Source organism: Lynx canadensis, chromosome D2 (assembly GCF_007474595.2).
Source record: "Lynx canadensis isolate LIC74 chromosome D2, mLynCan4.pri.v2, whole genome shotgun sequence".
Classification (NCBI taxonomy): Eukaryota; Metazoa; Chordata; class Mammalia; order Carnivora; family Felidae; genus Lynx; species Lynx canadensis.
Genome location: NC_044313.2, coordinates 67,848,870 through 67,862,662, shown reverse-complemented (window position 1 = coordinate 67,862,662; position 13,793 = coordinate 67,848,870). Strand labels below are relative to the sequence as shown.

The 13,793-nt window shown below is 48.4% G+C and overlaps 1 protein-coding gene across 1 annotated transcript; it reads right to left on the bottom strand.

Moving 5' to 3' along the window:
• Window positions 1-1,978: 1,978 nt before the first annotated feature.
• On the bottom strand, window positions 1,979-2,981 carry LOC115526935 (serine/threonine-protein phosphatase PGAM5, mitochondrial-like). Its single transcript, XM_032595165.1, is given in 3 exon segments — window positions 1,979-2,005; window positions 2,007-2,472; window positions 2,854-2,981. Coding segments are annotated over 3 exon segments (621 nt in total).
• Window positions 2,982-13,793: the final 10,812 nt, after the last annotated feature.

The following is a 13,793-nucleotide window of genomic DNA, read 5'->3' as shown; positions in this document are numbered from 1 at the left end:
AGTGCAGTCATTTTCAACCGTTTAAGGACTTTTTCAAATGTATGCATAGGCACACGTGAGTGTTTACTTCTATATGACCGCACCCACATGATAGTCGTCTTGCCTTTGGTATACATTCCTAGGAAAGATTTTACACGGACAGAATTCAGTTTTATTATCAAATAAATTTGTATTTAATCACAACATGTAAATTCTTTGGAAAAATGAAAACAAATAGATGCCAAGTCTTACGGAGACGACCCCTTGGTTTCCCAGGGTGCCCTGGCAGTAATCTCTATGTGAAAGTTGCAAGTGTGACGTTTAAAGTGCCTTTTTCTGTCTATCCTTCTCCCTCGGTTGACATATTTTTAACTTCACATTTTCACATCGAACAATAAGAATAATATGTACACGTCTTCGTTTCCTAAAAAAAAGATGGTAAGTCATCTACGCTGAGGATGGAGAAGAGGATCTCAACCAGGCGAGCCATCATAGAATGTTCCAGGAAAACGTGGAACTGGCCTGTAAGTGGCAATTCTTACTGCCTTGTGAGCCAGTTGTTACATCGGCTTTTTTTTTTTTCTAACATTGGTCCCTTCTTAGAGGAGAGACTGTAGGAGATGAGAGCTCATGCTCTCTCGTTCATGATTTTTCCAAGCAATGACGTTTTTGAGAGGCATACTGAAGGCGTTAATATTTAGTAAAAGAAATCTCTCCTTCCTCGTAATCAGCCTCGTCCCCACCCTTTTCCAATCTGCCGGGCTAAGGCCGCATGACAGCTGTGCAAAAATCCTGTCAAGAGACGGATCTGCTTTGAGCAGCAGTTTCTGTTCCCACGGGGAAGTTCTCCCCAACTCTGTCAGAAGGGCCGATTTACACTTTGCTGAATTCTCGCAGGAAGGTTTTTGTTCTGCTTAGTTGTTAGCACTCTGGACAGCTGCCCAGAGGTGGAGGGACCACCCCTTAGTCCAGTTCTATTGAGGATGGGGGTGGGTGCGGGGGTGGGGAGGGGGGGGAGGAAATGGTGGGAACGATGCATGGCTGGGCCAATTTTTGACAAAGATGTTTACTCGGGTTTTTTTTTTTTAAAAAAACCAGTAAAATAAAATTTTCTTTGGCAGTTATTTCCAAAGTTAGAGAGAAATGGATCAGATGTCCCAATTAGTCGCGCTGATCGCAGAAAATGCTCATAACCATTCACAGGAATTGTAGTTTCTCCTAAATGGACAGAATACTTGGAATGGACACATCCCGTCTAAACAGTTTAATCCGTAGGTGTAAAGGCTTAACAGCCAGAGGCAGACTGAAGTGTCTAGTATTCTCCTGAAACAGGACCCTGGCTGCACTGTGGCTCTCCGGTCCCCGGTCCCGTCCTTCACCCTCATGCTGCTCCGAGGTGCTGGGAAAGGCCTAACAACACAGGGGAGTTCAGACCCCGTGGTGTCACAGGTGCAGGCCCCCAGACCGAGTGGTTACCGAAGCAAGAACCCAGAGGAACAGAATCTTTCACTGACAAATACTTAAGTGATAGAGAGAGTTTTAAGAAATGAGAAGAACGTACGACAAGTTCTGAACGGAAGCGCTCTGGACGGCGGCCCCTCCTCCGGGGAGCCCCTCGTGCCTAGTGGGCTTTGCCGACAGCTTCGAGGGGCTCCCGTGGCCAACAGCGGTCACGACCAAAGACGCCTGTGCGAACTGGCCGTAGTCCCCGCAGACGGCGGCAGCGAGGCCCCGTCCTGGCAGACGGGGCAGAGAACCCCAAGACAGAAATCAGGCTGATCTGCTCGGGACGATTCCCTTTTCCATCCTGGGTCGGAAGTACAGACCGAAACGCCCCGTTTTAGACACTAAAGACGTGCGCGCTTTTTCACCTTCCTCCCGGAGGAACAGCGTCACCGCAGCGCAGCCTGTGGAGGGAAGACGGGGAAGGAGCCGCGTCCGTGGCGGCACCCGGGCGAACCAGGCTGGGGGCCCAGGGAGCAGGTCCTCCAGGCAGCCCTCAGGAGCGGGAGATCTTGTCCGGCCGGAGGCATGAACCCCGTGTCCCCGAGGGCCCTGAGCGCCCCTCGGCCACCAGGCCGAACAACCAGGTGGCTGATGCTACTGTCCTTGAGAGAGAGGTGGAGCCAGACTTCCGGGGGGAACGGCAGCGCCCGGCACACCAGGTAGCGGATGACGTTGGCATGGCAGCTGCAGATCACGTAACTGTCCTCCTGCTGCTTGGCGTCTGCCCGGTGGGTGTGGTTCCGGAAGGCGGCCTCGATCCGGGCCCCGGCTTCGTAATACCGCACAGCCTCGGGCTTCCAGTGGGACACGGGTGGGTCGGGCTCGATGGGGGCGCCTTCCCTCCGCAGGTCTGCGCTGACCTTGGAGACGCCTGGCAGGTGTTCGCTGACGACAGCAGTGGTGTCGATGGCCCCGGTCATGGACGAACGGACAATTTTATTGAAGTTCAGGCCCAAGCTGGCAAGTGCGGGCCGCCAGCTGCAGCACCTGCAGGAATGCCAGGCCCGCGCCTTTCCCACGCCGGCTCCGGGCAGGCGCTCCTATTCAGGTTTTAATTTAAACGTCGCTTTCTGGGGGCGCCCTGGGTGGCTCCGTCGGTTGAGCGTCCGACTTCGGCTCAGGCCATGATCTCGCCGCGCGGCTCGTGAGTTCGAGCCCCACGTGGGGCTCTGTGATGACAGCTCACAGCCTGGAGCCTGCCTCAGGTTCTGTGTCTCCCTGTCTCTCTGCTCCTCCCCCACTCACACTCTGCCTCTCTGTCTCACAAATAAATAAAAACATTCAAAAAAATAAACATCACTCTCTTCAGAGAGGCCTTCCCTGATCCCCCCCAGCTAAATCAGCCCCACTCACTCTCTACCACGTGACCTTATCTTATCCTTGTCATTGCCCTTATCAATACCTGCCATTGACTTATTTATCTTCTCATTCGGCCCAGCAAGATCCTTGTCTACCTCCATTGCCAAGACCAGTGCCAGGCCCCAGAAGGGGCTCATCTTTGACCCGCCGACCGCTCTGTGCTAGTGGATGGTTTTCAAAAGCCAGTCGTTACATGAATTTCATGTCCGCATTCTGGTGGCGTTTAAGTACGCGTCTCAGCGCCCTTATGATTTTCCGTTCTAAGGGCACAAAAGCATGAATCACATTCTTTTTCTTCTTTTTTTTTTAATTTTAGAGAGAGAGAGCGCATGCATGAGCGAAGCAGGTAGAGAGAGAAAGAGACGGAATCTTAAGCAGACTCCACAGTCAGCATGGGGCCCGATGTGGGGCTCAATCCCACAATCCTGGGATCGTGACCCGAGCTGAAATCAGGGGTTGGATACTCAACCGACTGAGCCACCCAGGCGCCCGAAGAGTGAATCACTTTCCTTAGGCACCACCGTGACTCGGGGAGAATTCTGGATAGAAAGGCATTTCACGATTAAGACGTCAAAAGGTCTTTCACTTTTAGGAAATTACCCCGGTCCGCACCGAACCGTCATGCCATTATCACCGGCTTCAGAAAAGGCATCTGCCAGGCAAACGTGACAAAGTATAAGTCTAGGAACTGGAAGATCAAATCTAAGCTAAAATTGTACTCGAACAAGGCAAGGCCTTTTAGTTCTACCCTACCAGTACCTTCTCACAAGTTCCAAAGTTCGGAATCAGAGACAGGGCCTCCGAAAAGCTGGTGGACAAGCTCAGTCTCTCCGTACACTGCCTGGATCCTTGTGCCGGCTCTCAGAAAAAAAGTTAGGAGGTGCCACCTTTCATTTTTCAAGGTCAACATTTTGTCTTTAAGAAAGCACAGAGGCTTTTATGCAACAAACACAGACCCCTAAGAGTTTCTGGGCTGAGATGCTGTCCCCGGCCCCGCTTTGTCCCAGTCACCCAGGGCAGCACCCCAACGGCCAAGGACAAGTGGAGGGAGGAAGCTGCTCGTCCCACTCCAGCTGTGAACCACCAGGGAGAGCCACTCAGCAGGTCTTCAAGGACCTAGGACCCTACTAGGTGGGGACAGCAAAGGTGGGGGGGCCGGGGGTGTTGCGGTGACGCTCTCAGAGACTCAAGCCCGTTGTGTCACCTGACGCGTATTTTTCCCCCAAGGGCTGGTGAAACCTAGAGGAAATACCCGTTGCCTCCCTAGTCCCGGCTCTTTATTTCCACACAGAGATGTCACTGCTCTGCCTATGCCCTCCAGGATTTCCCACCCGGAGGTCTGACACAACCAACCATCAGGGTGCAGTCTCCTTACCAATCTGCCCTGGCCACCGTCACTGCTCGCCATACCTGATGCCCAGACTGGCCCGGGTTTCCGGGTTCCCTGACTTTGTCTTGTTTGGGAATAGGACAGAAGAGCAGAAGAAGAGAAAGGTGACCCTGTGTTGGTGGCTTCCAGGCTTAGGATTAAGCTGAGACCAAGAGCAGGGAAGTCAAGGTGAGTCAGATGAGAAATGAACAAGCCAGGGGCACATGAGCCAGCTTTCTCAAAATAAATAACTTTAAAAAATATAATGAAAAGAAACTGTATCTCTGGAATCAGGATGTATCTCTGAAATCGGGATGTGTCTCACCATAAATGATGTGTCTGGCATTCCATCATTTAACGGGTCTTAGTTTTAGGTGATGCAATAAAGTCATGGTAAGTGAAGTGAGACTCAGCTTTCCCAGCACGCCGGAGGGTGGATTTAGAAAAGGTTACAGAGGATGGGTTTGCAGAAAGTTCCTCCAGCTTCGCACCACAGCACCTTCTCCACAGTCGGTGAGCCACGGCTATGCTCTCCCTACCGAGGGGGGGGGGGTAGCTTCCCAATCCTTTCAGGAGCTTTCCCCGTGTGATCTGACACCAGCCCCCGCGGGCAGACGGCGCGGCGAGACTAAAGACAGAGGCAGGCCACTCCGTGGTGGCGAGAAGCACTTTTAATAAGAGCAAAGGGAACTTAGGAGGCTTGTCTTGGGCTCAGCAAGAGAAATGGATCCTTGCACCTGTCCTCCAAATCTTAAAAGTTTCCAAAGAGGCGCTGACTGGGCTCAGTCACAGGTCCTGTGCAGGCGTTTTCAGCATCTCAAGGCTGTCCTCGGAGCAGCCTCAGGGAACAGAAAAGGCAAACGGAACCCACATTTCCAGAACAGGAGAGGGGGCTCCTGAGTGCTGGGGTCCAGCTCAAGTCACATTCCCCAACTGGTGGGGACGCCTTCCTTGGGCGCCCTCTCTCAGCATTAGTGGCGGAGGCTGTACCTTATATCTGCTATTTCTATATTCTTCACAGTTCCCTTTCCTTCTTATTAGTCTCAGGTAAGGGGTGGGTGTGGGAAGGCCACCTTCGTTCTTTTTTTTTTAATTTGTTTTAATGTTTATTTATTTTGAGAGAGAGAGACAAACCGTGAGTGGGAGAGGGGCAGAGAGAGAGGGAGACACAGAATCCAAAGCAAGCTCCGGGCTCTGAGCTGTCAGCAAAGAGTCCAACGTGGGGCTCAAGCCCACAAACCAGGAGATCGTGACCTGAGCTGAAGTGGGAGACTTGACCAACTGAGCCACCCAGGCACCCTGGGGGGGGGGGGAAGCTTTATAATGAGAGAAGAGCGACACAGCCATGAGGCGGGAACAAGAAAGGGTATTGCCGTTGCAATAATTTGTGACATAGGTATCCAAAGACCACATCCAGAAAACTTGCTCCTGGGAATTAAAAGCAAGCCAAGAGTCAGATTCAACACAAGCACCTTTGCCTCGACCCGTAAAATCTGTGTATGTTCACAAGCATCCCTTATTCAACGTACGGACGGACAGAGGTGTGTTACACGTTTACTTGTATGTGTTGAGGGCACTGTAGGGGTGAGGACCACGGTGAGAATCAAACACTCCAGCGTCTAACTTTAGCATGGCTTCTAACCACTTCGAGGGCTCGTTAAACTCAGAGCAGGGGACTCTACCCACAGAGTTTCAGAGTGAGGAGGTCTGGGGTGTGGCCTCAAAACTGCAGCTCTAGAAAGTTCCTAGGTGACACTAACCTCCACTTTGAGAAACCCCGGCCTATCATCATATGGTGAGCTCACCAGCAGAATGCAGGGACCGGGGTCGTGATGGCCTTTGGGGACTCAGGCCGGACAGTGTGAGTGCAGATCCCAGTTCTGGTGAAATTACCTTAGGAAATGTGTTCGCTTTTCTTTATCTCAGTTTCCTCATCTGTAAAACGGGGACGATGGTACCTAAATGCTGGGATTCATAGAAGAATTAAAGGAGTTAAAACGTGCAAGGTGTTTAGACCACGCCTGGCACATAGCAAGCACTTTGGAATTGAGTTTCACTGAAAAAGTACGGGTCCCGGCGTCAGACCAATGGCTTAAACTTAGTACCTTGTGGAAGTCACTTCACCATTCTGAGCTTCAGTTTTTTGACTTGTGAAACGAGGACGAAAATAACACCTGTCTTACAGGGTTTTCATGAACATTAAAAAAGCTAACACGCTGGTTATGAAATCTTGGCAATTGAGCGTATCGTCAACTTTCAGCTCCTCTAAATGGGGTCTCCTTCTGGTGAAGGGTGTTGACTCTGTGGGGTAATGCTGCCCTCTGCTGGATAAGTGTGCCTTTCTAGAAATTCAGTCGACGTTCTCAATTCGACAGTCTTCAACAAGTTTGTATTCTCTGAACACGTTTCTTTGGCTGCCATGATCAAACATGGTTGAATTAAATCACCCTCAGTGAATGGTTTCCTCACTTGGCAAAATAAAAGCCACTTGGCAACTTACTTGGGTTGCAGCCTCATTTCCAACTTTTATTTTGAGGAAGACACAATTGGCTGTGTTGTGAGATCCTGTTTGAGTTTTCTACTCTTCAGGGCGCCTGGGTGGCTTGGTCAGTTAGCATCCGACTCTTGACTTCGAGTCAGGTCGCGATCTCCCTGTTCGGGAGTTCAAGCCCCGCATAGCGCTCCGGGCTGACAGTGTGGGGCCTGCTTGGGATTCTCTCTCTCCTCTCTCTGCCCTGCCCCCTCTCAAAATAAATCCATTTTAACAAAGAAAAAATTTTTTTTTTACAAATCACTGGTATAATTTAAAAAATGAAATAACATTTCTGCCTTTCGTGACTGTTGCTTTCCTGGGAATTGGGAATATTGGGACGACTGCCTAGTCCGATAATGCACGCGAACGCTGTATTCTTTCAGGGTCGCTGTGGTAGGCACTTGAAACAGTGTAGCGTTATCACCTGGTCGCTGGGATTCGTCATGTCCCCAAACAGCCAGACGACACACACACGAGCAAGTGTCCCTCTGTGTCCGGATGAAGCTTTATTTATTAATGATGGAATATGAATCTCTCTTAATTTTCGCACGTTATAAAATATGATTCTTTGATTTTTCTCAGTCGCTTGTAAGAGTAAACACCATATGCAAAAACGGGAGCTGGCCAGTTTGCGTCCGCAATCTGTACCCTGCAGACCCCCGGTCTAGAATCCTCCGCCAGCGGCCATCCACATGCTGAGGGGAGCAGACTGGTGAATTAAGCAGACATCACGCCCGCCTTCGTCAGACCCCTTAGGATGCCACCAATCTCTGCCGTTCTGCTAGATACAACATTTACTCTCTTGGCCAGGGGTATCCTTTTGAGCTTCCACTTGACTTTCCTTTCTATGGCGAATTTCACCAGAGATCCGATATGTATTGAGGATTGTTGCATCCAGGTTTATAAGGGATATCGGTCTATACTTTCTTTTCTTGTACTGTCTTTGTCTGGGTCCGGTATCGGGATGCTGGACTCATGGAATGAGTTAGGAATGTCTTCCATTTTTTGGGACGAGTTGGAAAACGATTGGTGTCAGTTCCTGTCTAAACATTTGGGAGAATTCACCTGTGAAGCCATCAGATTCAGAGCTTTCCCTTGTCAGGAGGAAACACAAACATTCGGTCTATACCAAGATCTTCAAGCCCTAACAGTCTGATTTAAATGTATACAGCCTCACTTCAACAACATAGAAAAGCCCTTTTCTTATTCAAGTCTGTCTCCCTCCCCTTTCAGGTGTTACTGTCACAAAATGACATCTTTATGTATTATGTGTCCCCAGGCAGACTAAGGATAGTTTCTTACGCATTCGTCTCTTAAATCTCATAGAAAAAGTGCAGAATTACCAAATGAAAGTAACAATAATACTAGCTTTTATAAGCGCCCACATATTTAACTTTGCTTCTCCATATGGCTTCAAGCTACTACTGTCTAGTTACTAATTCCTAAAGTCTAGTGTCCTTTCATTTATTTTATGTATTTATGCCTTTATGTATGTATGTACGTACGTATTTGTTTATTTCTTTTTAGAAAGAAAGAGGGTTGGAGAGGGGGCAGAGGGAGAGAGAGAGAGGGAGAGAGAGAGAGACAGAGACAGAGAGAATCTTAAGCAGGCTCCACACTCAGTGTGGAGCCTGGCATGGGGCTTTATCCCACAACCCTGGGATCATGACCTGAGTTGACATCAAGAGTGGGATACTCAACCGACGGAGCCACCCAAGGGTTCCTCCTTTCACTTCAGTCTGGATGACTTCCTGTAGCATTTCTCACAGGGCAGGCTTTTGTTTATCTGGGCATGTCTTCATTTCTCCCTCGTTTTTGAAGGATCGTTTGCAGGATATAGGATTCTTGGTTGACATTCATTTTTCCTTCTGGCCTCTAAGGTTTCTGACGAGAAATCTGCTGATAATCCTATGGAGGGAAATATGATTCACATTTAATAGTAAATAAAAGCTTTAATAAAGCTTTAATAATGCTTCCACTTAGCTTTATTAAGGTATTAATAACGTACCTTATTTTGTCTTATGCAACAGAACGTTGCTTACAGTATCATGATGTCCGTTGAGTTAGAGCATCATTTTGAGACCGATCATTCGTAATTTAAAAAAAAATGAACGGAATGTTTTAAGGTTAGTCATTGGGGCTCTTTAAAAGCCTAACGATATTATAGATTTTCAAACTGGAAGTGAAAACAAGCTACTGAAACATCATACAGATTTTAATTTCTAAGAAGGGAAATAACAATCGCCAATAACCCACGTAGACAAAAGGCTCTTTGGAGTCCTTATTTGTGAACCCAAAAAGTAAGAATAGCAATGGAAATAATCTCCAGCTGTGACTGGTCCATTTCTTGCTAATGACTTCATAAAGAGCCTGTAAAAGTAAAACAAAACACACTCTTGCGTGTCTCCTCTAGTCTCAATACTCTACTACAACGCTATTTCACTTCTGACATCAGACGTGGGGAAGTCTGCACACATCAAGCAATTCTGTGACACTCTCTGGGTGTCCTATAATCTAACTCAGTTCTGACCCTATCTACCTGATGTTATCGGATCCCACATATAAAGGACCTAGTCTCACATGGGGCACCTGGATGGCTCCGTTGGTTGAGCTTCCGGCTTCAGCTCAGGTCGTGATCTCGTGATTTGTGAGTTCAAGCCCTGCAGTGGGCTCTGTGCTGACAGCTGGAGCCTGCTTCCGATTCTCTCTCTCTTTCTCTCTCTGCCACTCACCCACTTGTGCTCTCTCTCTCTCTCTCTCTCTCTCGCTCTCTCTCTTTCTGTCTTAGAAATACTAAATGAATAAACCTAAAGGAAAAAATAAAGGACTTAGTTCTATAAATTGTGCCTGCCCCTTCAGATGCCCACAGCAAGTCCAAGGTGGTTGTTTCCACGGTGCTTCTGACGGATTGGCTACAGATCGGAGGTTACCACAAACCCCCCGTCTTTTGGTTCAATTCATTTGCTAGAGCAGGTCACAGAATTCTGGAAATCACAGTTGACTTACTAGATCGCCAGCTGATTACAAAAGGATATTGTTCCTGGTCCAACTGGGGAGAATCCAGGTTCTGGGGCCTCCACCCAACTGGACCTCAAGAACCTCAAGTTTCTTGGTCTTGTCACGAGAATGAATTCAAGGACAGACGAGCGGCACAGCACATAAGTGACACAAGTGGCAAAGTTTATTACGACAAAAGGTACACTCTTGAGAGATGAGAGCGGAGAAGGTAAGGGACACAACCGCGTCCCGAGGTTTGGGTTTCTGTCTTTGATCAGCAATTGTTGACTAGAGGCAGAATATGCATTACTTGGGGCCCGTGACAGGGTTTCGTGCTTCTTTCTTCCCATTTTAGTCAGAGGGCTCCTGTCACGGCATCTGCCATCTGGACCTGTCTTCTTGGGAAGTACTGCCAGCACAGGTCTCTGACCTTCCCTATGGCCAGCTGGGACCTCCTCACTGCTGACCTTCAGGTGTTAGGTGTCAGTTGTCTACTCCAACAATATTACTCAGGAATAGCCGGACGGAAAAGATGCAGCGGGCAAGGTACGGGGGGTGGGGGGGGGGGAAGACCCAGAGCGTCCCGTGCCACTCTCCCCAAATCTCCACAAGTTCACCAGCCCTAAAGCTCTCCAAACCCCATCCTGCTGGGGTTCCGTGAAGGCTCCATTCCATAGGCATGGCCGATTAAATCTTTGGCCATTGTGGGATGAACTCAGCTGCCAGCCCCTCTGCCTTCCCCACCCCTCTAATCCTGATGCTGTTCCCATGGCAACCAGCCCCTATCCCTGGGGGCTTTTCCCCAAAGCCATCTGATCAATATATATTCCGGTGTCATTGAAAGGGACATCTTATGAAAATAAAAGACCACTTTACTGCTTTCCCCACTTAGGAGATTTCAGGAGTTTTAGGAGCTCCATGAAGGGCGTTGGATACGAGAGGGAAAAGATAGGATAAAATAGGCAGAGAGGGAAAGGTTAGGACTTGAGGTCCCCGGGTGGGAAAAAAACACGTATTTTGGAACGATGCTGGGAGTGTTTGACCATAGCAAACCCCCTCGGGCGTAAGATCCCTCTCCAGAATGTAACAGATACCACCTAGGCTCCCTCAGGAATGTAACACTCAAACTACCTAACTAAAAAAAGGAAACCGTGAGACTTGCGTTCTAGGAAGGACACTATGATCAACCTGACTCCTCACACAATGGAGTCGCGCCAATCAGGAATGGGCAACCTGGCATCTAGAGTTATCCAGCCGGTGAGGATAGAACCTGAGAAGGAACAGGGGGGAAGGGAAGGGAGGGCTGACCAGAACCTTAGAAAACAAGGAGCCTTGCCTACAGTGGCTGCTATTCACTTTCCGATGCCCCCTCTCTGTAAAGACAGCTTTCATACTACTCTAATAGACTTTTGCCCGCTCCTCATTTTGTGCCCGTCTCTTCCTTCTTCCACACAGCAAGAAAACAAGTCCCGGGCACTGAGGCGAAAACCCTGCAACAAGGACAGAGGAAGACCAAATTGCACATTGCTTATCATAAATCACAGTACCACACAGCCATTGTTAGGGGATGCCAAGCACCCTTGTAAGACCGTGGCCAGACCTGAGTTTTTGGTCATTTTAGCTCAGAAAGCTGCTTGTTGTAACCTGAGGGAATCTGACCACAATTAGTTTTATCCTTTTTGGGTTTTTTATCTATTTTTTTTCCTCTACTCTTTCCCCCACCCCCTCACTTTTCTTTTATCTTTATTCTGTCCCTTTATCTTTTTCTCATTTTTCTTTCTTTTTTCAATTTTATTTTTTTATTCAGTTTTCATGTTTATTCATTTTTGAGAGAGAGAGAGACAGACAGACAGACACAGCACGAGCCGGGGAGGGGCAGAGAGAGAGGGAGCCACAGGCTCCCAAGCAGGCTCCAGACTCTGAGCTGTCAGAGCCTGACGCGGGGCTCGAACCCATGAACTGTGAATCATGACCCGAGCTGAAGTCGGACACTCAACCGACTGAGCCACCCAGGCGCCCCTCTTTCTTTCTTTCTTTCTTTCTTTCTTTCTTTCTTTCTTTCTTTTAACTTTATTTATTTATTTTGAGAGAGACACAGAGAGTGAGTGGGGCAGGGGCAGAGACAGGGAGAGACAGAATCCCAAGCAGGAATTGGAACTCACGAACCATGAGATCATGACCTGAGCCAAAACCAAGAGTTGGATGCTTAAGGCACTGAGCCACCCAGGTGCCCCTCTCATGTTTCTTTCTAAATAAATCTGGAGCTGATATCTTTCAGGGACATTTTGTTTTTTCCCCTACACTTGTTCACTACCCTGCCCCCGCCACACACACACACACACACACACACACACACACACACGCTCTCTCCCAAAGATAAAGCTTGTTTGAAATATGCTAAACTGATTCTCTCCCTGATAATATTTGCAGATTTGAGTTAAATAATCTAGAAAACAGGCCATCTCGTTGAATGTGATGTAACTTGGGTAAAAATGAATTTAAAAAAACCTCATATAGAGACACCCAGGTGGCTCAGTGGGCTAAGCGTCTGACTTCAGCTTAGGTCCTGATCAAACAGCTTGTGGGTTTTAGCCCCGCATTGGGCTCTGCACTGACAGTGTGGAGCCTGCTTGGGATTCTCTCTCTCTCTCTCTCTCTCTCTCTCTCTCTCTCTCTGTTCCTACCCCACTTGCACTCACTCTCTCTCTCTCTCAAAAATAAATAAATAAAAACTTTAAGGGAAAAAAAACACCCTCATACAATGAGGAGGAAAGCTGATAAATGCAAACAAAAAAGGGCAGCCCGATGTCTGAGGCCAGGTACTCCCCTGCATGGTTTTAGTTTCTGCAATCTTGCTTGCCTCTTGCATCGGCCAGCAGCCAGGAACCAGAAACTTCGCTAAACTAGTCCTGCCCAACCCGGAAGCACGTATGTGTAAAAACTCAGTGAAACTCCAGCCCAACGTTCAGTCTTTGGAGGTGACTCCGCTGAGCGAACACCAGTGCAAAATAAACAGTCCGTGCTGATTCCCTGCATGCTTGTCCCTGGACAAGCTCGTGCCGGATGCCCAGCATTTGCTGTAACAACAGAATGGAGTCAGGAGGCCAGCAGGGGAAGCTCTCCTATGGGAAGGGGAATTAAAAGAGAGAGAAGCAAACCATAAGAGACGTTTGTTGTTGTTGTTGTTATGTGTATTTATTTTTTGAGAGAGAGACAGAACACAAGCAGGGGACGGGCAGACAGAGAGAGAGAGAGAGAGGGAGACACAGAATCCGAGGCAGGCTCCAGGCTCCGAGCTGTCAGCACAGAGCCCAACACAGGGCTCGAACCCACGAACGGCGAGATCATGACCTGAGCTGAAGACACCTTAACTGACTGTGCCACCCAGACGTCCCCGAGAGACCCTTAATGATAGAGAACAAACTGGGGGTTGATGGAGGGAGGTGAGTGGGGGATGGGCTAAACGCGTGGTGGTATGAAGGTGTTAGGATGAGCACGGGGTATTATATGAAAATTATATGTGAAGCGATGCGTCACTAAATTCTACTCCTGAAACCAATATTGCACTATATGTTCGCTGATATGGGCAGCAAAGGCAGAAAGGAATGTAGATAAAATTAAATTTCCTTATAACCTGCAGCCTATTGACAAATCTAACACTTTAAGCAGGCAGAGCGTTGGTGCAAAGAGGTGGTTTTATTAAAGCATGGGGACAGAATTTAGGGGCAGAAAGAGCTGCCCTGGGATTGTAAGGAGAGACTGACGATATACTTGGGAGTTGGGGGAGGTCAAGACTAGGAGACGTCTCCAGAAGGACTTTTATATGTTAAAGAAGACTTACAGAATCCGGAAGCCTAGCTATTGTGAAGCAAAAGTTGCTTTCCCCCCTGGCAAAGCATTCACGGTAAGACGGTCTGGAGTTCCCAGAGAAATGTTTCACTCTGCCGGCCTCAAGGATTTGTCGATGGGCTGCAGGTCAGAAGGAAATTTGATTTCATCTGCATTCCTTTCTGCCTTTGCTGCCCATATCAGTTATGACAAGGTTACTTT